The following is a 27,644-nucleotide window of genomic DNA, read 5'->3' as shown; positions in this document are numbered from 1 at the left end:
GCTTTAAAGTATGTTTCATATGGTCCACTTTTGTTTTTTAATGAGACTAACATTTTAGTAATCAGATAACTGTGCCGTGATTCAACAAGGAATTTGTTACTCGGGTTTAATTTGTTTAACTCTCATTAAATGCATTAGATGCACATCACTTTAAAAAAGCTGCTCTGATGTCAAAAAAACTGCCATAAAAATCATATATTAATATCATTTTCTAATTGCACTGGGATTAATCTTTTAACCAACTTCAGTCCTCATCATAACTACCAAAAATTCCTTCATTTTAACATTTAAATACCAGTTTGTTTACATAATGCCACTGTTGTTTACAAAAATAGTATTGTTTCAATCTATTTATTCTAAATGCTGGGGGGGGATCTGTCAATGATTAGCAAATAGGGCTGCACAATTATGGCAAAAATAATAATCACAATTATTTTGATCAATATTGAGATCACGATTATTTATCGTGATTATTCTTTCAAATTTCACAATTAATTACCGAGCGCTGCTTTCACTTGCATGTTGTGCTATATTCCAAGAAATCCAAAATTCTAAATCTTATCCTTTTACTTTGTTATTGTCATCATATTTACATCAAAACACACAATTCAAATTAAATAAACAATTGCATTTTTATTTAAATATTTGCTTTGATTAAAAAAAAAAAAAAATCTTGCCATTAGAAGTTCCAATTATATATTATAATCTGCTTAGAGATAGTGTTAGGAAGTTTAACAGGTCATAATTCCCTCTCTATTATCTATTTTATATTACTGTGAAAACATCTCCTTCAAACAACTGGATTCATTCAAGTTTCCAGCCAAAAACTATTTTACAAGATTACATCTGAACGCATCATAATAGCGTTGTAATTTACCATCGCCTAATCATTTTACTGAGTAGAGCTTGAAAGCACCACAATGTAACTCAATGGAACCCCCCGTTAACGGAGCTCTTTAGCGCGGTACTGTCTGCAGACGAGCCGGTCACTGTGGTTACTCTGAGCAGCATCGTGGGAATGAACTGCAAAATAATAATTGTCTGATTAAGTTGTTCCAAACATTTTAAGGTTGTTCCTCGACCTTTTGGACAAATTGCAGCTTTATGTCTTCTTCACGCTCATTGTGTGCGAGACGTTACTGACCGTGCCGCTGTGTGCCGACGTTAAACCGTCACGTGGCCGCTAAAAACTCGGATATATGAGGTTAGGAATCTTAGAAGAGCTTAGAGAGCTTAGAAGTTTAGGAGGTGCTTGATTTAAGCAGTTTTCTATGAGCGGAGCACGCGTTCTAAACGTCAATACCGCAGTCGATCGTGTTCATTTAGAAGGAAGGCAAAATCGTGGTCGTGATCAATATTCAATTCATTGTGCGGCCCTGACTTGAATGAGATAATCCAGTAAGAGAAGCCAACACTATAATCACAACTGTGCATGTATTTATGTATAAATGAATCTGTATCTCGCGGGCAATAGACAACCAGAAAGAGGCTTAAGTCTGTCAAACAGGACAAACACTGTGGTATGAGGCTGTTGCTTCCTTGTTTGCGTTGAATTAATGAGCTAGATCTCACATTAACAGGAGCCCGTGCTGCCCTCTGAAACCCACTTAGCTTTGCATCGACAAACAGGACTTAACATACTCCCCCTCTCGACCTCTGACACCGCGCCACACCGATGCTCAAATTAGGCCTCCGAGACTGAGCGGAGGGGATATTCCCCCACTTGTTTATGAAACTCTGAATATACAATAAGCTATGTTGTGTGCTGCTGGCTGTTGAAGGTCTGTTGCCGTCATCACAAACAAGCACACGGTGTCCTTATGGCCTCATTGTATATAAGCCTGATGCTTCAGGCGTATATACAATGAGGCGAGGGCCCCTAAATCAAGTCCTGCTTAAGGCGGGCCCTGATTTCACTTATTAGCCCACATATTTGGAGGTTACATCAAGCCAGCTACAGAAAGCCAGAGTAAGACTGGATGTTGGCCGACTTTCCTTTCAAAATAAAGGCTTCATATTCACCACAATATTCAATTACGTCGCAAAATGCAATGTGAATTTAAATTAAATGTAACAAGGGATACTATTCACTGCATCACTACACTATCTGTGATTAATCTTTAATCACGGCCCAACGTCACTCTCTCTTGGTTCACATCGGACTCTCGACTCTAAAACAACAGCAGGTGGCAGCCAAAGTGACCCTGAGTCAAGGGGACATGAACAAGTGATTTAAATGTAAGACAAACAATATTATAATGCTTGTTTTATAATAATAAAATTATTCAACTCCAAATAAATATTTTACCAGTGTATTGTACAGGATTTAAGGAAACCCAACCATGATGTGTACACAATTTCAACACACATGTTTACTTCATAAATATAAGCGGACTTTATCTATCTATAGCTATATCTATAGCTATCTATAGATATCTATCAATCTATATCTATCTATATCTATATCTATCTATCTATCTATATCTATAGCTCTATCTATCTATCTATCTATCTATATATCTATCTATAGCTCTATTGATATATATATATATATATATATATATATATATATATATATATATATATCAATGGCTATGGCCATGTACTGTACTGCTGCACATTAACCTGCTGCTGCTGCTGCTGCTGCTGCTATGCTTTGATTGTGAAAATATTGACAGGATGTGTGTGTTCTGGTGTATTTAGGGAGGGCTGTGGAGCCCCCAAAGTCTAGTCTATAAAAAAGATGAGATTCTCCTAAAACGAGCTCATAATCAAAGTGTCATCATGTCGTGCTGTGAGTGCAGAGGAGGCGGCGAGGAGGAGCCAGCAGCTCGGAGCAGCATCCTCTACAGCCTCCTCCTCAACAGAGGCACCCAGAGCACGCAGAGACACCTGGAGACGCACCGGCACCGGCTCTGCTCCTGCTCCTCCAGGAGGAAACTAGTGGCGCTTCGCTCTCCGCACTCAGTCTTCAAAGCGACCTCGGAGGTGCTCGTGAAAACTTTCAAGTTCGTGAAAAACGTGCCGTGTTTTCGTGGTTTGCCGCAGGAGGACCAGCTGCGTCTGGTGCGCAACAGCTGGGCGCCTCTGCTGGTTTTGGGCATGGTGCAGGACGCGGTGGACTTCGACACGGTGGAGACGCAGCAGCACAGTCTGCTGCACAGGATCTTAACGCGCAGCAGCAGCAGCAGCAGCAGGGAGACACAGATTCAGGTTAAAGACCAGGGGGTGCCAGTGGGGGATGCAGAGGGGATCAAGATGTTTCTGGTGAAATGTAGAGGACTGAGGATCAGCGTCAAAGAATACGCATTCCTGAAGGGAGCCATACTATTCACTCCTGGTAAGAGACCAAGTTCAAGTTTCTTTGTCATATGCATTTAAAAGTACAGTGTACAGTGAAATGCAATGAAATGCATTTTACCCTGGCTCTCTCTCTCTCTCTCAGCCCTTAAAATCTATAAATATTACAATAAATAAGACAATACCTGAGAATAAAATTATAAAACAACCTAAAACATCCATAAAAGAGACAATACTCAATCAGGGTCCAATACTTCATCAGGTAATATAAAAAAACTGAAACTGGTCCCGAGTAAAGCGGGTAGCGCTTTCTTGTGGGTGGAGAACAAATGTTTTTAAAATGCATAAATGTCTCTCTTGAAGTGAGAAATAGATTGCTGTATTTCTCCATCCAAATTTCATTTGTGGTGGGATACAAGATTTATAGAAAATAAAACTCAACACTTTACTTAAGAAATTAAATATTACAAATACTTTTGTATATAATATATATTTTGTATTTATAAAATTCTTGGCCACAACTACATAAATAATGTAGTGTCTACTGTCTGTAGTTAAGAGATGTGCAAAGTGTTTTCGTGGTTTGTCACAACAAACAATTAAACAAGTAATTAAAGCTTTGGTTTGATCTCATCTGGATTATTGCTCAGCAGTTTGGTCCAATACTTCATTTAGTAAGACTCCATTTATTTTCTATAAAAAAAACTATCCTTTAGTACAGATACACACATGTATTCCACAAGGCATGCTGCTGCTGCAGGTTGTTTTACTTTACCAAGATCCAAAACCAAATCAGGTCAAAGTACAGCAACATACAGAGCAATGCAAGAGAGGAATTCCCTCCCGAATCATATTACACAACAAAATACTATATATGGTTTTCAAAAAAACACTAAAAGAGCATTACTTTAGAAGAAACTTTAGTAATTAATAAGTATTCTTGGGTGTGTAAGGGTATTAAATGATGATATTTATCTGTTAGATCGTGATAGATTCAGTCGGAGCCGCTCTATTTTCTTTGTGTTTTTGTTATTTAAACTGTGTCAGTTGTTATTGTATTATTGACGTGTATTACGATGCGTTATGTTAGTCCAGGGGTCAGCAACCTTTACTATCAAAAGAGCCATTTTAGGCAAAAAAAAACTAAAAACAATCTGTATGGAGCCGCAAAACATTTGACCATTGTGATGAAGGTAACACGGCTTATAGTCTAGGTATAAAAGTATATAAGTCTAATGCAGTGAGGGCCAAAGTGCAAATGTACTACGGACTATTAGGGCCACATTGAGGGAAAAAACGTCTGAGATTTACAGAATAAAGTTATACCTTTACGAGAAAAAAAGAAAATAACAGGTAAAATTACTACTTTATAATATTATGACTTTATTCTTATAATTTTACGACTTTTTTTCTCGTAATATTATGACTTTATTCTCGAAATCAGATTAATTGTTTTCCTCAATGTGGCCCTAATACTCCGTCCTACATTAGACCTACAACAATGATAAATAAAAATGAAAATGTAAACAAAAAACAGTTATTCATTTCCATTGTTATAAATCCACAAGGAGCCACTGGAGGCTCAGGAGGTTGCTGACCCCTGAGTTAGTGTATGATGAGTAGTGTGATTGTGTATTTTTGTATTGTCACCATGTAAACTATGTGGAGCCCAGGAATAATAGCTGCTGCTATGCAAAAGCTAATGGGGATCTTAATAAACAAACAAACACATTTAGTCTGTTTAACGATGAATCAAATAAAGTCCCTCCCTGTGTGTCTCTGTCTCTGTCCTGCAGAGGTGATGGAGCTGGAGTGTCGGGAATATATCCAGGCGCTCCAGAGAGAGGCTGAGTGCGCGCTCTACGAGCACGTGAGAACGGTGCACCGGGGCAACGCGGGCCGGTTCGGCAGACTGCGCGCGGTCCTGCGCGCCCTGCGGTCCGTGGACCCGGACGCGGTGGCGGGACTCTTCTTCAGACCCGTGACTGGCACGAGCAGCATCGACGAACACGTGCTCGCTATGTTTTATGAGCTTTAGAGCCCGATAGAAAGAAAAGAAAGACGTTTTGGGATATGAACAATAATTGAATGTATTTATATATCTGTCTATAATTTGATTTTACATTTAAATTATCTACTTCCAGCTTTCATTGATCACATCAGCTGCACATCATGACTTTCTATGTTTTTGTTAGGACACTGAGGACCACTCCAGACCACGATGACCTTAATAAAACAGAGTGACACAATTGCAATAAGAATGAACATGATTACTTCCTTGCAGTCAACTGTCTGCTTATAAAACCTTTACAAGAGTCTGAACAAATGCTGATTCTGCTGAGATATGACTGATATTTAGCTGATGCGTTTATCCAAAACGACTTACAACAAATGCATTCAACCGTGTGGATACAACCCTAAAATTGCAATAATCTTGCAAGTACATCAACTTCATCAAATATGCGGATCGAGTGCTAAACAAAAAGAGATAGAGAAAGACTGAGACAAGATGAGACTCTAGAAATAGCAGTCTCAATAAGACAAAGTGTAATACAAACAGCTGTCCACAGACCTCGCAGTCAAGATCAATTCACAAGCTTTTCCCATCTCCGATACATCCTTCAATTTTCTCCAGCAAATCACAAACTTCCATGTACAACCGTTAGCTCAACAACAGCTGCAGAGTAAAAAACAAATGGCATTCAAGCTTCCATGAAAACGAGACCAAAAGACAACCGGCAAGCGCAATATTCATCAACAAGCATAAACAGCAAACAAGCATGAGATCCCACATCATGTCTGAAAAGAAAGCAAGACAATCACTGGCGGAGGCGATCAGTCATCACTTTTCTGAAAAAGATAAGAATATAAGAAGTATTTAAAAACTAGTCAATGTAAAAAAAAAAAAAAAAAAATAGAATAAAATAAAGAGATAGAAATTGAAGTGAGTTTGAAAAGCTAAAGGTCTTAATTCTTGCTCCAGTAATTGTTGTATCAGATGCTGTTTATTGGTAAATGAATAAGTGGTATTAATCAAGCTCCTGCATATCTATGTTGTGGTCACTTCAGGGCTGTAAAATCAAACTTATTGGTCCCTTAAAACCTTTGCGTGTCATATTTTTCACAGCTTTTCTCAATAATAATAATACCAATCCAACACATACAAAAACGTTATGGGTGTCAATTTTTTTATGCTGCTAGACCTACATTGTGACACACCGGTGGTTTGGGCTCCATCTCTCCGTCCTCACAGCTTCACCCATCACTTTCTGAAAAACACAAGCACATAAAAAGTATTAAAAACTAGTCAAATTAAAAACAAATTGTGATTAAAAGTGTCTTTATCCTTTTGTTTTACAAGTGAAGCTTACAAGAAAAGCTAGAAATCTTAATTCTTGGCAAAGTAATTGTTGGATCAGATGCTGTTTATTGGTAAATGAATCAGTGAACAATACTATTAAGCTCCTGCAGATGTGTTGTGGTCGCTTCAGGGCTGTAAAAAGCTAACTTATTGGCCCCTTAAAACCTTTGCAAGCAGGCATCGCAGGCATAGCTTGATGTCATATTTTTCCGAGCTCTAAAATTACTTTCTTAATAATAATAATAATAATCCACAAGCACGCACATATACACACTCTTCATCGCCAATCCAACAATTACAAAATAAGTTACGAGTGTCAATTAAAACAGCTGCTAGACCTACATTGTGACAGACCGGTGGTTTGGGGCTCCATCTCTCCGTCCTCACAGCTTCACCCATCACTTTCTGAAAAAGATAAGCACATAAAAAGTATTAAAAACAAATACAATGCATACAAAATGTGACAGAAAGTGTCTTTATCCTTTTGTTTTACAAGTGGAGCTTACGAGAAAAGCTAGAAATCTTAATTCTTGGCAAAGTAATGCTGCTGTTTATTGGTAAATTAATCAGTGGCACTAATGAAAAATGCCATTAAGCTCCTGCAGATGTGTTGTGGTCGCTTCAGGGCTGTAAAAATCAAACTTATCGGCCTCTTAAACACTTTGCGAGCAGGAATTGGCACTTGGCATTGGCACATGCTTGATGTCATATTTTTCGCAGCACTAAAAATACTTTCTCAATACAAATTATAATACCAGCTGTTAGTCAGGCTACATTGCAACACACCGGTGGTTTGGGCTCCATCTCTCTGTCCTCGCAGCTTCAGTAAATACTATAGGATTCGCCTCGTTTCGTTAATATCGTCAGGAGCCTGCCGCTGAGCCGCTTCTCATCTTCCTCCCGCTCCCGGGTGTCGGAGGACGCCGTTACCTGGGAAATACCAGCCTGAATTAAAACCGCATGAAATGATCCTGCAAGATTATCCCTCCCGAGGCAAACGGGACTCTGTGTGTTCATAATGTGAATTAACATTTCGTGCTGAATCGCCTCCCATGACGCACACTTATTTCCCATCTTTGTCTTCACCCAAAATGTCTTTGTCTTTTGTGCTCTTTCTGTGTTATTTAAAGTTCCAATACTGGGTGTGATTATAACATGAAACGCTGTGCCGAACCACAACGCTACTGTCTGTTTCTATGGTGCCTTGGACACTTTTTTTTTTTAAAAACTGCTTTTTATATGTGACAGCTAAAAAAGTGTCCTTTTTATGGCTGCATTGCCATTATCAGTTTAACTGTCGATGCATTCATCGACAGTTAAACAGTTACACCCAACATGGTTTTCCAGGGCCCAAAGAGGCGTCTTTAAAATGCTAAAAACAGTCCAAAACACAAAGAGATTCAATTTAGAGTGATATAAAACAGAGAAAAGCAGCCCATCTTAAGCAAATTTGCATTTTTTCCTTGATAACTGACTTAAGCGTATCAATAAATAACATTACATACAGAAACATTTTAATCACAATGACCACTTGACATTTCTGGGACTAACTCACTGGAAGCTTTTCAATCTTCCCTCAAGGCAACCATTTCTGCATTGTTAAAAGTCAGGTATTGAAGTCTAAAAGTTACCAACTTCACACAGTATTTCTGCTGCTTATGACAATGAGCAAACGCCAAGTACAGCTTCTGAGCGCGTTCTCTCAGGGCTTTTCTTTCCTCCGGATGCAGCCTTTCAAGGCAGCAATAGACATTTAAGCTTAGCCTTGAGTATTAGCACCGCAATCTTCCAAGCATTTGCATTAACGGCTTTTTTTTCTTCTTCCTCTCAGAGTCTAACGCCGTGCTAAGCTTGTCTCAGATTACTGCAGTTTTTCCTTTTGGTGCAGGATCTCATATCGCAAACAACACAGCCAGTGGGCTTCGACGCAAAATACTCAGAAATACAGACAGATCCTATGTAAAACAAACTCGTATTTCCCCAAACTGGCACAAATGAACCCTAACCTATAACAAATACATAGCATTGTAGCCTATAATACATGATTCAAGAGCATTTATCAAGTAAAAATACCAAACATTTACTAGTAACAGCTTCTCTAATGCTATTAATGCATTAAACTAAACAAGTTTTAGACAGTTGGTCAAACAAAACAATACATTTGTTAACTTAGGTTGGGCTTTTCTAACAATTAATCAGTTGATTTAGATCATAATAAGCAGTTGAATTGATAATGCCAATCTTTAGCCTATTTGCAGCCCTGCCATGTTAGTTCTCACAATGTGATCCCACATTTGATGTTATAAGGCAGGGGTCAGCAACCTTTACTATCAAAAGAGACATTTAAGGCAAAAAATAGATAAATAAATCTGTCTGGAGCCGCAAAACATTTGATCATTGTGATGAAGGTAACACAGCTTATAATCTAAGTGTATAGTATATAAGTCTAATGCAGTGAGGGCCAAAGAGCAAATGTACTACGGAGTATTAGGGCCACATTGAGGGAAAAAACATCTGAGATTTACAGAATAAAATCAGAATGTTACGACTTTTTATAGTCGTAATATTACGAGAATAAAGTCATAACTTTACGAGAAAAAAAGTCGTAATATTACAAGAATAAAGTCGTAACTTTATGAAGAAAAAAAAGTCGTAATATCACGAGAATAAAGTCATAACTTTATGAGAAAATAAGGCGTAATATTACGAGAATAAAGCCATAACTTTATGAGAAAATAAGGCGTAATATTAAAAGAATAAAGTCGTAACTTTACGAGAAAAAAAGAAAATAACAAGTCAAATGACTACTTTATAATATTAAGACTTTTTTCTCTTAAACTTATGACTTTATTTCTCGAAATATTACAACATTTTTTCTCGTAAACATCTGACTTTATTCTTAAATATTATGACTTTATTGGTGACGTTATAGGTTGCAGACCCCTGTTATTATAAGGCATTATAATAGATGTGTCATCAATAAAATGATGCCACAAAACTTTAAAAGAATTTATTAACATTACTGGTACATAGTCTACTAGTTAATTAAAGGTCTATTTACATCATTCAAATGATAAATCGTATTTAAAATATGTTAATAAATTCTGACACAAATTAGCCTGCAGTGCATCACAGAGTAAACAACCTATGCTAACTAAGCTCACCTATATTACGTCATTACGTCATTACGTTATATTACGTAAGGTGACTGTAACGTCTGACGTCAGATAGCATATTAGCATTTTGGCTAACTAGCATATTTCCAGCACTGTTTACTTAATGTTTACGCGCACTAGCCCCTGTTAGCGAAACGGACAAATACACGACGTTAAATAAAGCACTGTTAACCAGCTAAACTTTAAAAGAAAGGTTGAAACACGTGAAGTAAACGCGGATCAACGGTGTTAGCCTAGCAACAGACTACAGTTGACGTTGTGACAGCTACGTCATCACGTCGGTTCACACACCTGAGTCTTGATTAAGGTGTAAAAAAGCGTATTTTTCGGTCTTTTTTCAACATAAAACAAGCTTAATTTCACTGTCTTTTATCGCCAATGAAGGTATTTGCAAGTAGCGACTCTTTTCGAGACGTTTGTTTCTAAAATAAGTCGAAAATTAGCCATTTTCAAAACTCCAAACTCCAAGTTCAAGCAAAAATAACAAGCCAGAGAACATATATTAACTAAACTTAACATTAAATCGTTTAATTTTCTTACCTGGTTACGTTTGGTTATGTTTGGAGCCATAGTTTGACAGTTTGAGAGGCGTCGTGGGCCTTGGAGGTGTAAACATACCCGGATATCTCTACCCACAATCCATTGCACACGCTGCTTGCGTGATGACGTCATCAATCATTTCCCCTCCCTCCCCAATTAACATGAAAGTAAACAAATGCACCATTAACCATCTAATTACATTAAGACTGAGCCAGAAAAATAGAGGTAGGTTACATAAATAAGGTAATTTAGCATGATGTCTTATTTATTTCTTATTTTATTTTTTTTATTCTTTTTTTATTTATTTATCTATTTTTTAATTTATTTTTCTCTCCATTTTTTTTTATACATATTTCATTTCATTTTATTTTATTATAAGGAAAAAGAAAAAAAAGAGGAAAAAAAAGAAAAGAAAAGAAATATATATATATAAAAAGAAAACGAGAAAAAAAAACAAAAAAAACTCCTCAACTGGCCGAGCATGGCAATTTGTTAAAATGTAACTTAAGATCCTATTTAAGAAACAATCTTGTAAATATAAACTAATCTATCAGACATCATAACACCAACTTGGCTCCTTCTCCATCTCCTCTCTCCTCCCTCCAACGATGACTGCCTATGGATAGAAAAGGGCATAAGCCCTGAGCTATCAAACCAGGCTCACAAATTTACGAAAATGGGATGTCTTACTGACAGTATTTAAACCCCGGGCTGTCAATTAGTGACATTTCATGTCAGTGGAAGTAGTCAAACCTCACCTGTTAAATATTGACATACTATAAACTGAGCCAGGGCAGGATAAAATCATTTGTAGCCCCATATTCCCAAAAATGAGAGGTGTGTTTCTTCAACTAAAGAGTTGTGGATCCAAATTGCCATCTTTTTTTTTAGCTCTGTTAATTCTATATACAGTAAAATATCCTTCATCATGTATTCACTATGTGCTTGGTCAGAAAAAAAAAATATCATTGCTCATTTGGGAGCCGTAAGAAGTGCTTTGTAAGTAACAGCAGCGGTTTATCTAATGGCAGCCTTAAAGGAAAAACTCACAGACCTTCCATTCATCACAATTATAGGTTTCAGATGGCAAAAAGATTTCAACTGGGGGGGGCACTTTAGAGGAGACGTGTGTGATTTTTATTGTGACTGAATGATCCACCCATCTTTCACCATAATGGCTCAAATTGGCTCCTTACCTCCCAGCATGCCTTGGGACTGAGTCAGCTGCATGGTGAAGAGCGTCCAGCAGGTGACAGCATTTCACTTTGTATTATCCTTGAGGTGGCCAGGCTTCTCTCTCTGCATCTTTTAATTGGAGGAAAGATTTCAATATAGCAACTTTTTTATTCTGAGTATACTATGATCTCACTTGCCTTTTTCTTCATTTGTCCAATTAAGAAACAGCAGCGGAGCGTCCTTTTGATAAGCCAGCTGTATCCTCGGTGAAATCGATATCCGAGCCCACCGCACAGACGTCGATACTATTGTAAAATAATAAATAATTAAAGATGGGAGCAGGAAGTAGCAGTAAATTGAAGGGCTTGGCAAGTGATCAGTGATCCATGACTTGCATCTTCTCCACACACACACACAGACGCCGCATGCACAGGCAATTATGCCGTGCTGAACCATGGAGAGTTCAGAATTACTCCAAAACTGGGTTAACAGCTGCCTGCATCCACTCTCCAAATGCTTTCAGCAGACACACACACACACACACTCTCTACCTCCACCGCCACCGCCACCTATCCGTGCACAGACAATTGGCCTGGTTCTTCAAGTGGAAGACATGTCACACAGGGCACCGAGCACACAGCTCCAAGTAACAAGGCCCCGTGGGACATGGAGGGGCATGGTATACCTGCCAGAGTGACTAATACTCTTCACTAGTAAGTGTGTGCAGGCAGAGGAGGAAACAAAACATCTGTGCATACGTTCGGATCTGCTCTCACCGCGGTGACTTGTCTCCCCCGCGTCACACACTTTTGTTCAGGGAGCTTATTATGCTGCCACACTGTAATGAAGTGATTTCATTTGGGGGTGGGGGGAAAAGCTCAGGAACTCCCCCCTTTGCCACAGACACCATATGGCAACAGATGAAAACATCTGGCGGCTCTCTGTGTTCACACGGGCGCAGATGATGTAGCTTCATGTTATAGCCATGGCAGAAACAAACAAGACATCGCGCTTTCTCTAGATCGGTACGAGGTGACGCAGCAGGATGCAGCATAGGGGTCTGACTCATCTAGTGTGGTAACTTTCACCTGTGGGGGAAAATATTTCTTTATATCGCTGATGCATTCTGGGAAGGTTCACTCGGCTGGTTCTGCGAGAGAAAAAGAAATGATGCATGCAAAGTTATGGGTCCACAGTGTGGAGCATAAGCTCAGAATTACTGAGGTAATGTACAGTATAGAGTGCTAAAAACAGGAAATGAGTTAACATTTTAGCACTTCCTTGAAGTCAATGGGTTTTAGATGGAGTCCCCACTGCTATTTAATGGCAAAAGTACGTCAACCACGCTGGCTGTTTTGTTGCTTTTGACGCTGGTAGTGTGAACGTAGAGGCTAAATGAGACTACAAAACGTCATCAAACCAAAAACTAGTTTGGCCTTTACCTTGGTGGTGGTGATGTGAAGTCATGTGACCGTGGTGCAGTTTGTTTATAGCTTTTTACTTCTGCATTTACTCTTGAAAAATCATAAAAGTGGTGTTCATTTGTGGAGATTATCTTGCTGAACAAAACGTGTAAGTACCGTAAACTTTTGTTTGCCGCAGAGTTTATTTACTGCAATAATCCAAAACCCAATGGAAAAATCCCGTTGGCTTTTTGTCAAGCGAACCATTGCGATGCTAACTTCCTGGTTGGCCTACAAAAATACGTCACTCTATATTACGGTGCCTGACTTCCACTTCTGCTTGTAATTACTAGGGTCGCTATAGGTCGCTGTCGTCTTCTCTTATACCTTCTTTCGGTGATCTACCATGTGAATTGATGATAAAATCTACTAGTGGGTGGTAGCAGGGCCCTACTGAGCCACATTTCTGGGGCTTATAATCACCAATAATGCCTATTTAATGGCCTGCTAACAGTCTACTTGTCTTTGGCTTACACTGGTGATTCTGCTACTTTTGTTGAAATATCTGACCTAAGTTGCACATGTGTGTTACATTATGGAGAAGTCAAAGGAAACTCTGGTGTGTACTTGACTGGACCAAGATGGCGGACGACATGGAAGACATGGAATTCGGGTCAAAGAATGTATATTGCCAAGTAGTGAAAGTCAATTGTTCGTTCCATTGCAACATCAGCGCCCTGCAGCAAGACTACGCTTCTGCCATTTTGGACTGAAAGCAGTAAAACGTCCGCCTATAAAGTGCCGCACAAAAGTAAAACAAAATGATTTCTATTCTATTGTCATAATCTACTTATGTCTAATATCTAATGGCCTGTGTTGAACAATAAAACATTACATATATAATAAGAGTTTGGCTGTTGTCAAAAAAACACCGTCTCTTTGCTTCTTTGTTCGGGTGTTGTGTTTTATTGCTATACAGTTTACTTTTACGTAAAGGACTAGTCTGATATCTTGGGGGAAATACAAAGTGTAAAACCAAAGTGTAAGAACAAGTTGTTCTACCGGGGATAACGTGCCAGACTATTTCTTGGCCGTGCGTGGTTTGTGAGGTTGCCAGGCAACCGGTGGAGTGACTCAAAGTCGCTGCGTGTGGCCGGGAAGTAATCCAGAACATTAGACCCCGTAAACCTGCAACTTGACCTTTTACACTTTGTTTTTTGTACTGATTAAATTAAATATAAAGTGTCAATCGGTGAGCTTTAAAGGTGGAGGGACTGCTGACACATCAGCAACTCTCACCTGTAATATTTTCTAATTTAGCTGCAACCAACAGTTGACACCGTTGCGCAACCAAAAACAACTTCTCATCACACAAGAGGAGCATATTGAGGTTAATTAACACTGTCTGGCGGTATTTCCCAGCGTGCCTTTGGTTTTCTCTTTACTCTCCAACGCCGTTGCTTTGATCACAGCAAAATAAGTAAATGGCTACACTATGGGCAGAGCGCTCTGAGGCAGAGGAAGGGGGTGAAAAACAGGATTGTTTATCTGCCTTGAAGCCCGCTGGAAGAAAAAGGATTCTGTTTTCCTAGAGACATAAGATGTGACAGTTTTACTGAGTAAACTTGCCTGTAGTTTCCAATGGATTAAATGAACTGAAAAGCCAATAGACACAACCGAGTCTCTACATCTTTAGTTGTCTTCTAGATGCGTGTTGACGGTTTAAAGTCGTAGGTGTCGTTTATTGGTAAAAATCAATACTAAATTTGGAATATAGTGACAATTTGCATGATCGCAGAGTAACAATAACTCCGTTTCCTGCTCCGGGAGTCAATCTGTGCCAGCTGTGATTGCGGCCAAAAGTGCACTAAGGTCAAACAACAATCGGGAAATTTTTTTTTTCCTCAATGCATTGGCTCTCCTGATTTAGTCTTATTCTAAAATGAGGCCGGGGCCGATTCAGTCTCTGAGTGGAATAAGGAGACGTATTGATTGTTGTTTCAAGGTTTTACGGGAGACGGCAGAGTTATGGCGGTTCGGGGGGCTGCCTCGGCTCCCCGCCAGGAATAAGGGATCCGGGCATCGTCAGCAATCTACGCCCGCTGCTCCATAAACATTTTCTTTCTGCAAACAAATACTCGCTCTCTCTCTACACATACACACACACACACACACACAGCAGAGAGAAATCACATTACCGTAAATGTGGTTTTATTAATAATAACAGTATCTCTTTTTAATGAACATTGCAGATACATAATAGAAAATAAATCAGAAAACAGGAGAGACGTCGTCTCAAGAGTCGTGAAAGTGCCTGGAATAATTCTGTGCTATATATTGTCATTGTTATTCGTCGTCGTCGTCGTCGTCTTTATCGTCAAAAAGCCGCGTCGCCGGAACAATTCACCGCGAAACAAAAACGTGTATCGGCCCACTTGGAAAACGTTTGTATTCACACGGCTTCCCAAAGCAGGAGACGTGCCAGACTCCTGTCAAAATCTCATCGATTCGACGCGTTAACCTCCGGTCAGGATTAGTATTTCTGCTTTGAGAGGCCTTGTGAATAATGACCATTGGTTTCATGGATATGGCTCGATTGTCTTCATCTTTAATCCCGTTATTGTCTTATATTTACACAATGTCATAGAGCTCAGAAATAGTGCTCTTTAATCTTACTTTTCATAGGGGGGAAGGTCTGATTGAGGTGGTTAAAAACAGGCCTAACAAACTATTGGTTGATTGAAAGATCTCGACTTTGAAACTTAAAAACAACACGGGCCTGTTCTGAAATATTCTGTAAAAATAAAATTAAAAAAAACTGAAGACTGCAAGAAGATAAAAGGGGAAAAAAAAAAACACACTCTTTCCATTTATTGTTTATCACTTTTGCATATTTTATGGCACTAAATGAAACATCTCTGAGATGCTGCAGGTATTTTAGTATGAGGTTAGTTTCTTGAAGAACAAATAATGTGGCACAGCTGCAGGAGGAGTTAAGTACACGGGCCGCCTTCTGTGGATATGTGAGTATAGCTCTTGTTTCGTATGATTCGATGAAATCGTACCGATCTCGATGGAAGAAAAAAGGACCATTTTGTGACTGAGAATGCTTCGCTGTAGCTTGCTTTGGTCTAACTTGCTCTAAGTAGCATTTCTATAGTATAGTTACATATACTCCAGGATTTCATTTTGCATTTTTAAAATACATTCTTGTCTCTCTTGAGCATTAATTACATCGTATTTGGAAGGGTTTCATTCTAAAAGGCTACTGAGGAGAATACGCCCCGTGATGATTACTGGTCAGTAGGTCAAAAATAGAATTGATTACATGTTTAATATTAATAACTAAATAACTCTTTGAAGGTGTTTCAGATGTTTTGAGGCTCATTTTGGAATGAAACTCTCCACCATTATGGTCGTTATAGGGGAGAACGGGGTTGGTTGTCACATTCATTAGATCTCGCTCTCTAGAGGGCGCTGTTAAAATATGTTAGTACTGAAATTTATATATTTATAATAAAACAAAAGCATGAAGGGAGATCTTTAGTTTAGCTAGGCTACAACACGTAGTTGTTAGCTTAGTCACTAGAAAAAAATCCCAGTTGGGTATGTTTGTCACATTCTCTTCGGGGTTGGTTAACGCAAATTTGTTTTAACGCCACTAATTTCTTTAACGCATTAACGCAGCTTGAGATTTTTAGGTTGTAGCGGGCTCAGTTTTAAAGCTAGAGTGAAGATACTGACATCATATGACACTAGAAAACCTAAGGAATCCTAAGGAATCCATTGGTACCAACCATGTCATACTAGCTTGTTGTGAAGGAGGCTAAATAACGCTCCAAACTTGCTCTAAATTCGGGGAAAAACTCGCATGGCCATTTTTAAAGGTGTCCCTTGACCTCTGACCTCAAGATATTAAATACTTGACAAATCTCCCTTTAAGGTACATTTTGAACAGATGAAAAATTAATTTGCGATCAATTACGATTAAATATTGAAATTGATTGACAGCCTTAATTATTATATATTATATATGTTCTCTCGATGCAGGGGATATAAATCTAAATATCAACCAACCCCACGATGGGGACGGTTGTCACAAGTCCATATCTTTTGAACAGAATAAGCTTAAGGAGAGTAAGATCAGTAAGACCTATCTGAAACTTTAGGCTTCAATTACACATTGAAAATTGAATCTATTAAAAATAAAGTTTTGGAGGGATTTAAATCAAAGTACAAAGTGTGACGACCGACCCCGTTCTCCCCTGTATTCCTACGTTCCAAGCCCCGCTGTATTCATCCGCCAGCGCGACTCAACTGACAACATTGTTTCCTGTCGACAGGGGGAATGGCAGACAAATAACAGAGCTGTCATTTAGGAGGAAATGAATAACAGAGATACTTGTTTAGCCCTGGACAGCCTTGTTTGGTCCTTCAGAGGAAAACCAGGTAGAGTAAATGCTTCAGGTGACACCGGATGTCATGGCTTTTCCTCTCTCCCATCCATCTGCACTGACATCGTCGATAGCTCCGTCCTCGTTAAATCAACTGCGACGCCTGCGAAATCAACGAACATAAAAAGCCTGCTGAGCTGCAATCCGTGGTTTCTGTTTGAAATGTCAAAACTCCTCTTTTTAATGATGAAAACACTTTTTTTCTCTTGCAATATAAGACATTTAGTGAATGACCTATCGATTTTACGTGAGCTGTGCAGTTCCACATAACAAAACATTTTTATTCCCCAATTCCTTTCTATCAGAAACTTTATAGCTATAACATCTCTAAGCAAATATCCCTCAGTTACAAAAATAGACTTTTCTTTTTTCATAAAATAATACACATAATTAATTCTCGGTGATATAATCATCTGTTAAGGTAAATAGCAAGGCTGTTTTTTTTTTTTTTTTCAAAAGTAAATGTGAGAGAAAACAGAGAGATGTGAAGCCTAGCACCATATTCTTCATATCCTCCTTCGCGGATATGACTTTTCCGAAAGCCATCTTTTTCCCTGCGCTCTGGACTCCATGTTTTGCATATTCTGGTTGAGTCCAGATTCTCAACCCTTTTTAACAGCAGCCGGCGGAAGCTGAAAACTCCCGGGAATCCCAAACCGAATCGTTCTCCTGAAGGCTGCCACTTTTACGACCCCACCCTCCCGGAAAAAATCCCAAAGCTTTATAAACTACACCAGCCGACAAATTAAGATAAAGGTAACAACGGTTTATCCAAAACATCTCACAGGCCATTGCTTCACTTTTGTACAAACGGAAACAAAAAAAAAAAAGTCCCAACTGATGGTAAAACATAAGAAGTCCCAAACACTGATGCTACAAAGAATTAGAAAAACGTATGTACAGGACCCTGTATTCCTTGACTTTCTGGGTAAATGATCGTAGGTGTTGGCTTGTGTTACGTGAGTGTTTATACAGGCATACAAAAAAGTTCTCTTTTTTTTTGTTGTTCAGTTTCAATAAAAGCTCTTATTGGACCAAAACGAAACAAAAAACCTGCCACCATCTCCATCCCCCAGCGCGTCTGACGCCCTCCCCCTGATGTTTCCTGGTGCAAATTCAACAGCAGCAAGTAGCTTAGTGCCATTCAGGTCCACCTGGCTCCGGTTCGTTCAGGGTCCGAGTGCCAGTGCGTCCTCCCTGTGAAGGACATCGTATAGTCTACCCGGCTCGGCGCCGTCTGTCACCAGATCACGCTGGATATACTGGTCTCCCTGGGCAGCAGCGGCAGCATGGCGTTGTTGCCGTGGGCCTCCTCCATACTCTGCTGGCGCGGCGACTTGGACTGCGGCCGCTGTCCGTTGATGAGCGTCATGGGGATGTTGCAGTAGGTGTGCTGGCTGCCCAGCGTGGCGAGCGGAGGGAGCGGCGGGAGCGTGCCGCCCGGCGGCATGTCGTAGTCGTAGCTACGGTAATAGTGTTTCTGCCTCATCTGGGTGTGGCAAGAGTTGTGGAAGGTGGAGCGCAAGTCCGGGTGTGCCGTCGCCATGGCGGTGGAGGTTGCCGCCGCCATGGAGATGGCCGAGACGGTCTGGAGCTCGCCGAACGGGCCTTGCTCGCTCACGTCCAGCACCTGCTCGTGGGAGATGCTCAGGGGCTCCATGCGCTTGAAGGGCATCTCGTAGAGGAGCTGCTTCCAGAACTTGGAGTTGAGCTTGTTGCTGGACGGCCCGCGCCACTTGATGACCGTCAGCATCTTGATGGTGTGCTTGAGGGCCTCCACCTCCTGGTAGTTCATGATGCCGCGCAGCTCGGCGCACTCGATCAGGATGACCTTGATCTCGCCGGTCACCAGCATGTTGCGCAGCCGCGTCTCCAGCTCAAAGATGCTCCACCCCCTCCGCACCACATAGCTGGGCGTCATGACGATGATGAGTCGCTTGCTCTGGTCCACGCAGCGCGCTACGTCCTCGATGTAGGCTAAAATACACACACAAAGATAGATAGATAACGTTGCATAAATAGCAGTACAAATGAAAAAAGCATATTCTCCACTTGCTTGTATCTATTTGAGATAACTTTAATCGTACATGAGAGTACACAGAGCTTATGGTTGATGAAAATATGATGAAACATATCACTCGGGCTATTTGAAGAACTCTCTTGGCCTCGTAGCGACTGCTTACTCCCTTTAATCAAAGTTTCAAACAACCAAATCCAATTAATTTTTAGACGGAAACGTGATTTTTAAAGTAGTCGTTTAAATTAAACATCTGAGGAACTCTACAGTCAAATCTACAGTACCGCTAATTTATTCATGAGGATATTGACACATTAAGTGAAGATAAAATAGATATATTCTAACTTAAATAAACATCTTCTGCAGCATAAGATGTGCAGCATTATAGACAAAAACAAGAGGAAGGGGTTTTACTAGAAGATGACAATAAACATAAAACACTCAAAGCCAAGCAACGTGGACCTACAGTTGCGTCTTAAAGGGGAACACCGCCTAAATTAAGAATATGTTATTCCCAAGGCCGAGGAAAGTTCAATTAATATTTGTGAACGTGAGCTACTCTCTCTCAACGCCAGAAACCAGAGAAGTTAGTCTCAACCTTGTGATGTCATCAAGTATAACGTCTGCAGTTGCCCCATAGACAATGAATGGGAGACTGATTTTATGGATCCGCAAAATGTTTGTTTACTTTTTTATCATACCCAAATGAGCTTTATTCTATTGTATTGCAGAAAATGTTCCCACATACTGAGAACGTACCCCTGGGTTTAGAAAATATGATGACAGTTATATCGAGCGACAGTGACGGTAGACCAAAATGCGTCTTCGGGTGCTAGCGAACGAAGCCATAAAGCCGGCTAAGCTAAAGCGACCGGAATATCAGGGGAAAATAAAGTGGTGTTAACATGATTCAAATTGACATGTGTTTCTGTTTATCACTATAAAACAAGTCTGAAGTATTAAAGTTGAAAGGTTTTAGAATAAAAATTGTTCCAATGACATCTAAGAGTCCCCTTTAAACACACTTTATACATGATGACATCACAAGTTTGAGTTTTAGCGCTCTAGTTTTTGGATTTAGGACAGTTGTTCATGTTTGCTAATATTTTTTAGACGGTCTTAGACCATAGGAATAACATGTACTGTATGAATATTGAAAATGGCCGTAGTTCCCCTTTAAGACAAAATAAATGTGACTTTACAGTAAATAAAGTATTGTTTTCGCGTCCCTAATGACAGCTGGTGGCGTAATAATGAACACGGTGAACTGTTTCCAGGCCTGTCCTGGTGGGTGTCAGGAAGTGTGTGTGTGCAGCTAAAGCCTGCTTTTAGCCTCTCTTGGCAGAGACAAAGACAGAGTGGCTCCTCAGCAGCAGGTAGACGGGATTAACTGGGCTTCACTTCCCAATCAAAGCTTACGACCCTCTTGTGTGTGTGTGTGTGTGTGGAGAAAATGTGTTTTCCTTCCTCCCTCTTTCTTTGAGTCAGCAAGATACTGAGTGTGTGTGTTTGTGTGAATAATATCTTGCTGGTCTTTAAGCAAACAAACGCCACATCTCCTCTCCGTCTCATGTCTCTCAGAATGAACTCTGTCTGTCTCCGCACGAGGCTTCGCCATGAAAAGGACCTGATTAGAGCAAACTTGGATCTCAAGTCGCCTCCTTTTACTTCAACATGACAAGTCAATCTCCGTAATTGGTCCTTATGCGGTAATTCGTCACAACGTGTCCCCGGAGCTGAAAAACTCCCCAGTAGGGTTCGAGCTTATTCACTTTGGGTTCAAGAAATCAGACGAAAAACAAGTTTTTCCTTTTATCTTATCATGAATAAAACAAATGGGAGCGGATAAATGGATACTATATAATTAGCTAATGAGGCGTAGTTTCATTTTATGTTTTGGATTGATTAAGCTGAAAGTAAATATGCCCTCTTGGGGTGCTGTCTGGTAACACTTTATAGCTTTATAGATTAAATTTCCTGCTTTCAGAGACCTCACAAGCTTTACAATCAAAGTGGTGCATGTGTAATAATTGATTCCTGTCTACATAAAAACAAAATCAACGCTAAATTACACGAGGCAGAAAATCACTGGTGCCCTGCTCTCTATAGTTTCTCTAATTTTTTTACAGGGACAAGTCCATTGTGACTGTTCTAAGTAGTATAATGGTATTTAGGAAGTCTTGTCAGCAAAACATAATTAACTATAGATATTTCACAGTATTACTTTGGTATAGAGCCCTCTATATCATCTAATAAATGCATGAGGTGTAAATACAAAAAACTTTTGAAATGTAAAGTTGTATTTAGAGCTCATTCCCTATGCTACACAGCTATTAGCTATGGAGGACAAAAGCTGCCAAAATAAATAAATAAATAAATAAATAAAAGGGGAAATTAGGGGAATTAATACAAAGGCAAATAAATAAAGAACAAAATTACTTGTTATATAATATCAATTTATGTCACATTTTAACAATTAATTAATGACTACATTTATTTTTAACATTATTTTTGGTGTATTTAATGGTACATTTATTTATCGAGCCATGTATTTGTTTATTTTTGGCAGGTTCCGTCCTCCATACTAGACTGGCATGTATGTCAGTCAATGAAAAATATTGTGGCCATCTTTCCTCCATATTTTATCTCTGATTTTTCTCTGACTTCCAACTTCCACGCTGCAGAAATCTGCTCAAATTTAGTTGCCGGCACAATCAGCGACTACAGATTTGGTCCAACGAAGCCACAGCTACACCCTCAGCGGACATCGGCCACCGTACAACAAACCGAAAGATCGTCAAAGTCTCCCCCCCTTAAGTCACAAGACTATCAAGACTGATTGTGTTTTTATAAGTTGGGCTTCAACCTGAATTTGATGTGTTTTGTGGCATCATGATTCCAGGTAGAAAGTAGTCCAGTAGTCAGTCAAAAGTATTTGATGTGTGGCTGTTGGGACCATGTGTAGCTATAAAGTTTAGACAAAACAAAACATTTTGAATATATTTATGGGACTGGCAGTCTGTTTGAATAGTTTTGATGCAGTGAACCCCACACATTTAACTTCTTAAGCAAAAATAAACAGTGTGACTAATCTGTAATTCAGGTAAATGCGAGTGAAAAACATTTAATAATTCATGATTCATGAAGGCTTTATAAGTTGAAAATAATGGCTTTATAAATGGTTAAAGAGGACCTATTATGCTTTTGTGCTCTTCCCTTTCCTTTCGTGTGTTTTGTGCATGGAAAATATATCTGCAAAGTTACAAAGCCCAAAGTCCACGCCAAAAAGAGAAAAACTGCTCTTGAACTACCTGAAAAGCCTCGCTTGAAGTCCCGCCTTTTTTTCCGTAACGTGGTGATGTCACCAAGTAACACATTTGCATAATACCTGCCTGGCGACTAGTTCGGCACGCCCTCAAACAAAGCTAGTTAGAGCGGAGTCTGAAGAGTTTGGTTCGATTAAATAATCACAACAGAGTGGGCTAGCTGACCAATCAGAGCAGACTGGCCTTAAAGAGACAGGTGCTAAAACAGAGCATTTCAAACAGAGGGTGAAAAAAGATGCTGCAACACAGCCGGTATGAGAAAAATAAAGCCTTTTTTTAACATTAAAAGATGTAAACATGTTATAGTCGCAACCCCAAATACAAGTATGCACCTAAAAATGAGCACAATAGGTCCTCTTTAATTAACAAATAATCTATTAATGAAGTAATAATGGCTAACCAGACCATTAACCACTTATAAAGCCAAATTATGAGTGTTACCAAAATGATTTTCTACATTACTGATTGGATGAGAGAATCTGCACCAGTGTGTGTTGACACGAGCGTTAAAAATCTGGGGAAAAAAAAAGTACCTCTAAGTAGTCTTGTGTCATCCTGGAAATGATCATTGGTGAAACCTAAACATAGATATTTACATTCAAAGTAGGATCAAAAGATTTGCAGAAAAGCATATTTAAAAAAAAATCAAACAGTTCTGTCAATGTGGGGACATGTGGGCTCTGGCATAAACTGTGTTTCTCTGGTGATCCACTTGCGATTGTAAAAGCCAGTTTATTCCAGTTTAATATGGGACGTGTAGCATAAAAAAGACAAGGAAAAGTGTTTTCATTTTGGCGGCAGGAGTTCAGTCTAAACTAAAGAAATCTATCAGAATGGTTAGATGTTTAACATGTTAAAAATAATCCAGCATCTTGTGGAATAACACGTTACTTATCAGCAGCTCAGGAGGAGGATTGTTGACACGTGTTAAAACCCCAAATGGCCAAACTGTGTTTATCTATAGCCGTGGATTATGCTTTATTATATCATCTGTTGAGATGCTAATACATTCCCAATGGGAACTAAATGTTTATACGCGGACACAATAAGCCAGCGAGCTGTGCCGCCGAGCACTTTAGATTCCTCTCAAATCCTTGCATTTTTATGCCATCTTTCCCATATTACAACAGTCCCCCTTTCGCATCGAGCACATAATCACAGCGAGGGAATCCAGTTTATAACCTTGGCGCAATGCCACTGAGGAGGAGCGTAATTAGTAATGGCGGAAGACAGGCAGATGCAAGTATTCAAATGGAGGCTAATAGCATAATGATATTATCAAACTCATCTGTGTGATGAGTTAATCAAAGATAAGCACGGGGAGACGCTCCATTAGAAATATACTGGTGGCAAAACATGCATTAATATCCATGCATAAAGAGCTTTTGGATTGTACAGCTGACATCGTTACACAGCGGCATGCAGAGGTACAGTATGGAGCTGGATCAGGACATGTAATAATAGGGTTGGCTCCTTTTCCGCCACTTTTATGCTGTATATGTAATTCAGGCTATTATGCTTCCCACAGGCTTTACATTGTGTAGACAATGCACTTTAAATACTTGCGTGCATAAAGGAGAAACTATTAAATCCAGACCTTTTCTAGTGAGTATATTAAGGCATAAAGGACATGTTTGCATAATTCACTTTCACAAAGGAAGCCTGAGTGGGTCAGACTGCAGGAGGGGCTGCACTCAACACTTACTGACAACTTATACTAAACCACTGCAGCGCACTTTATAAACGATTCTTTCTAACGTTAATATGATCTTCGTGTAGCTGGATGGTTTTGATTCTGAAAGCATTATTTCCTCTCTATAGGCAGAAGTTCTTGTGAATGAATTCAATATATTTAAGTGCAACACTTGAGTGGATGTACTTCCACCACTGGTAAACTCATAAGCAAATTCAAATTATTTTCAGTCAAGTATGATTTATCTATTAATATATTCACATGTACAGGCTAAAAATTGCATACTGTAATTATTATTTTTTTTATTACTATTTTCTGCTATGAGTGACACATTCCTCAGATTAACTGAGCTGATATTCACTCCTCCTCAAAACTATTTTTGTCAGGTGATTATAATAGATTGATACCGATGTCTTATTTGTTAGTGTCGGATTCATGAAACACGCAATCAGAGGCTCTTCAAACCTGTTTCTTAATATACAGCCTCCCTGCACAGCATGCGTAGGGAGGAACCATTAAAACAGAGCCAGACTAAACTACAGGGGTTCTTCAGAGGCGCTGCTAAGAACACGGGGATACTTTGGAGACCCTAAAAGATTATTGTGATAACATAAAGGTTCCTTTGACGGCCACAAGTCGAACCACCGATTGGAGGTGTTTTTTTTAGCAGCAACCTTTTTCCTTCAGACGTACCCCCTTGGTTCTATCAGATGATCTTACACTTCATCGACGCGACCCGTCATTTGAATCCACAATCTGGATGTTGCTTCACTATATTTCCATACAGTTGAAATGTGCCCAATGATGCCCAAAAACATCCAGCCTACTGCAGGTTTTTTAAGTGTCGTAACTGTTTTAACATTACTATTAGACATTCCGCGTACCCTCTGGCAACTGCAGAAGTACCAACGCAGTGAAAAGAAGTACTTGCACGCTGCTATCTTTATCTGAGGTCTGTGGTCGAAACATTGTGAAGTCCATGCAGAATTAAAGAAGAACCGAGAGCAAGATAGCAGTGTGCAGGTACTTTTTTAGCTTTATTTGTGCAGCTTACTGAGCTAAAAATGTATGGATTTGCCTCCTGACTGTTAAGTACCCCTTAGAATACAAGTACCTCTGATTGGGAATCACTACTACAGACTTTCTCTCACGCTAATGTGATGTCTGCGTTGCCACAACTGCAACTTTGTTCCCTTTATAAACTGGAATATGATGCTTATTAAGTGCATATCTTATTGCTTACAAGCAGGTTGTATTCAACTAAAGAAATAATGCAAAATGATGACGCTCTACTTTTGTTTTCCTATTATTTTCCTAACAAAAAATGTAACTGAAGAACCCCTAAATTCCACCTTTTCTACTGATCCTCTTCGGTTCAGCCAGTGGTTAGAAGAAGCTCACTTTATAATGATCGGATTAAAAGGTAATGACGGTCTAGTCACGCCACAACACAAATGCATCACAAACAAGGCATCATCACCACGGCACTGACAACACGAGCAACACCAAGCGACAAAAAAAAAACATTCGACACAACTTGACATCGCCGCGAGAGAAGAGAGCTTACTTCCTGTGGGGATCAAGTCCCTGTCTGGAATGAAGAGTTTATACCCATAATGCTTCTCCAGCACGTCGGGGAGGATCTCCAGGGCAAAGCGCTCCTCCTCCCGGGTCTCCTGGCTCCACTGGTCCGGGTCCACTTTGGTGTAGGACAGGTAAGCGTCGTAGTCCTTGTTATCTGCAGGTAGAGGGGGGGAGACGGAGATGACACCAACAGGGTTTGTTAGAGTCTCGGCAAACCGAATAAAAGAAAGTGTGCTCCCTAGAATATGCGCATCGCTTCGTGCACGGGTATTAAGAAGCTCCCAAAACCACTTTGCTCCAATTAAATGCGTATATGTTTTATGATTTGGACATGTTTCCTGCTTTGGTCAGCAAAGTTATGCGCTGCTGTGCCCCAGATCCTCGCAATCTATTTTCATACTGGTGCACGGAGAGCTATTCATTCACTGGGAGACTTCATTGAGACAGGACGCCTCCATTACATTGACCTCTGGGCACTTCTGCCCATCTGAGTGCTTTTCATTACAGCTCCGTCCCCACTGACGAATAATGTTACCTTGATAGCTGCTTTGCCCACTGCAGGCAAAACAAATTAGACTCCAGCCTGAGCTAAATGCCCAACATTGCCTGCGAGGCCGACGCATGGCGTGGCTCCATCACCCACATGAAAGCGCTGATTGATGACGGATTTGAAAGGAGTGAGCGGAGAGACGGAAAGTGAGGAGTGAGGGAAAGACTTTAATGTTTCTTCTCGAGCTGGAGCACTTCAGCACAATGAGTCAGGAGGGTGGAAGACATGGAAGTGAGATATCCCAGAGCCTCTGAGTACTTCAGGAAGGAGATAACAGCCTCTGGCTCCCGCAGTAACAACTCAACTCCAATGCGGTGCTCAAAGCTAACTGAGCAATCAAACCGCTTTATCAATTAGAGTGATTTGGTCCTCGTCTTTTTTTGACATTACATGGCCACTGTATTAAAGAATGTGGACACTGGCCTCGTATTTCAGCCTGGTCTTTTAAAAATGATGTTCCCATACAACTAAACTGCTTTGTCGATTACGTTTCGAGGGAAACGTATGTTCTCCCGGATTACGTTTGTTTTTGACGTATCACAAATACGTTTCTAATCAATGTCTGCAGAAGTCCACGTAACGAGGAGGTCGGGAGGGTGGATGGGTCAAACAAACACAGGACTTTCACCCAGGAGACCGCTGTTCGTGTCACGTGTGAAACCAAAAGTCAACGTTCACTTATTTTAATTTAAGTAACATACATAGTTACTTTAAGCCAAACCGTGATGTTTACTAAACATAACCAAGTAGTTTTGTTGCCTAAACATAACCAAGTAGTTTTGTTGCCTAAACATATATAAGTAGTTTTGTTGCCTAAACATAACCAAGTAGCTTTTTTTGTCTAAACATAAACAAGTAGTTTTGTTGCCTTAACGTAAGCAAGTAGTTTTGTTGCCTAAACATAACCAAGTAGCTTTCTTTGCTTAAACATAACAGAGTAGTATTTTGCTTAAACATAACAGAGTAGTATTTTGCTTAAACATAACCAAGTAGTATTTTGCTTAAACATAACCAAGTAGTTTTGAGTTAACCAAGTAGTTTGTTGCCTAAACCTAACCAAGTAT

The 27,644-nt window shown here is 39.7% G+C and overlaps 2 protein-coding genes across 4 annotated transcripts in view; one reads left to right on the top strand and one right to left on the bottom strand.

Annotated features, from left to right (window-relative positions):
* Nucleotides 1–2,640: 2,640 nt before the first annotated feature.
* Nucleotides 2,641–5,523, top strand: LOC119483449 (nuclear receptor subfamily 0 group B member 1-like). Its single transcript, XM_037761545.1, has 2 exons — nt 2,641–3,340; nt 5,097–5,523. Exons 1-2 carry the CDS (start codon nt 2,785–2,787, stop codon nt 5,336–5,338), a joined length of 798 nt encoding a protein of 265 aa, XP_037617473.1. The 5' UTR covers nt 2,641–2,784; the 3' UTR covers nt 5,339–5,523.
* Nucleotides 5,524–17,560: 12,037 nt separating this feature from the next.
* LOC119483354 (interleukin-1 receptor accessory protein-like 1) overlaps nt 17,561–27,644 on the bottom strand; it is a 314,228-nt gene continuing 304,144 nt past the window's right edge. For 2 of the 3 annotated variants that reach the window (XM_037761374.1, XM_037761375.1), the window contains exons 11-13: nt 26,014–26,184; nt 23,287–23,331; nt 17,561–19,387 (exon numbers count right to left, since the gene is read on the bottom strand). In XM_037761374.1, coding sequence (XP_037617302.1) covers nt 18,651–19,387; nt 23,287–23,331; nt 26,014–26,184 — 953 coding nt within the window. In that variant the 3' untranslated portion in view covers nt 17,561–18,650. The remainder of the gene's footprint in view (nt 19,388–23,286; nt 23,332–26,013; nt 26,185–27,644) is intronic. The other variant, XM_037761376.1, reaches the window with a different exon arrangement.

This window comes from Sebastes umbrosus, chromosome 24 (genome assembly GCF_015220745.1).
Source record: "Sebastes umbrosus isolate fSebUmb1 chromosome 24, fSebUmb1.pri, whole genome shotgun sequence".
Lineage (NCBI taxonomy): Eukaryota > Metazoa > Chordata > Actinopteri > Perciformes > Sebastidae > Sebastes > Sebastes umbrosus.
Note: the sequence above shows the minus strand (reverse complement) of the source record. Positions and strands in the feature narration are given on the sequence as shown.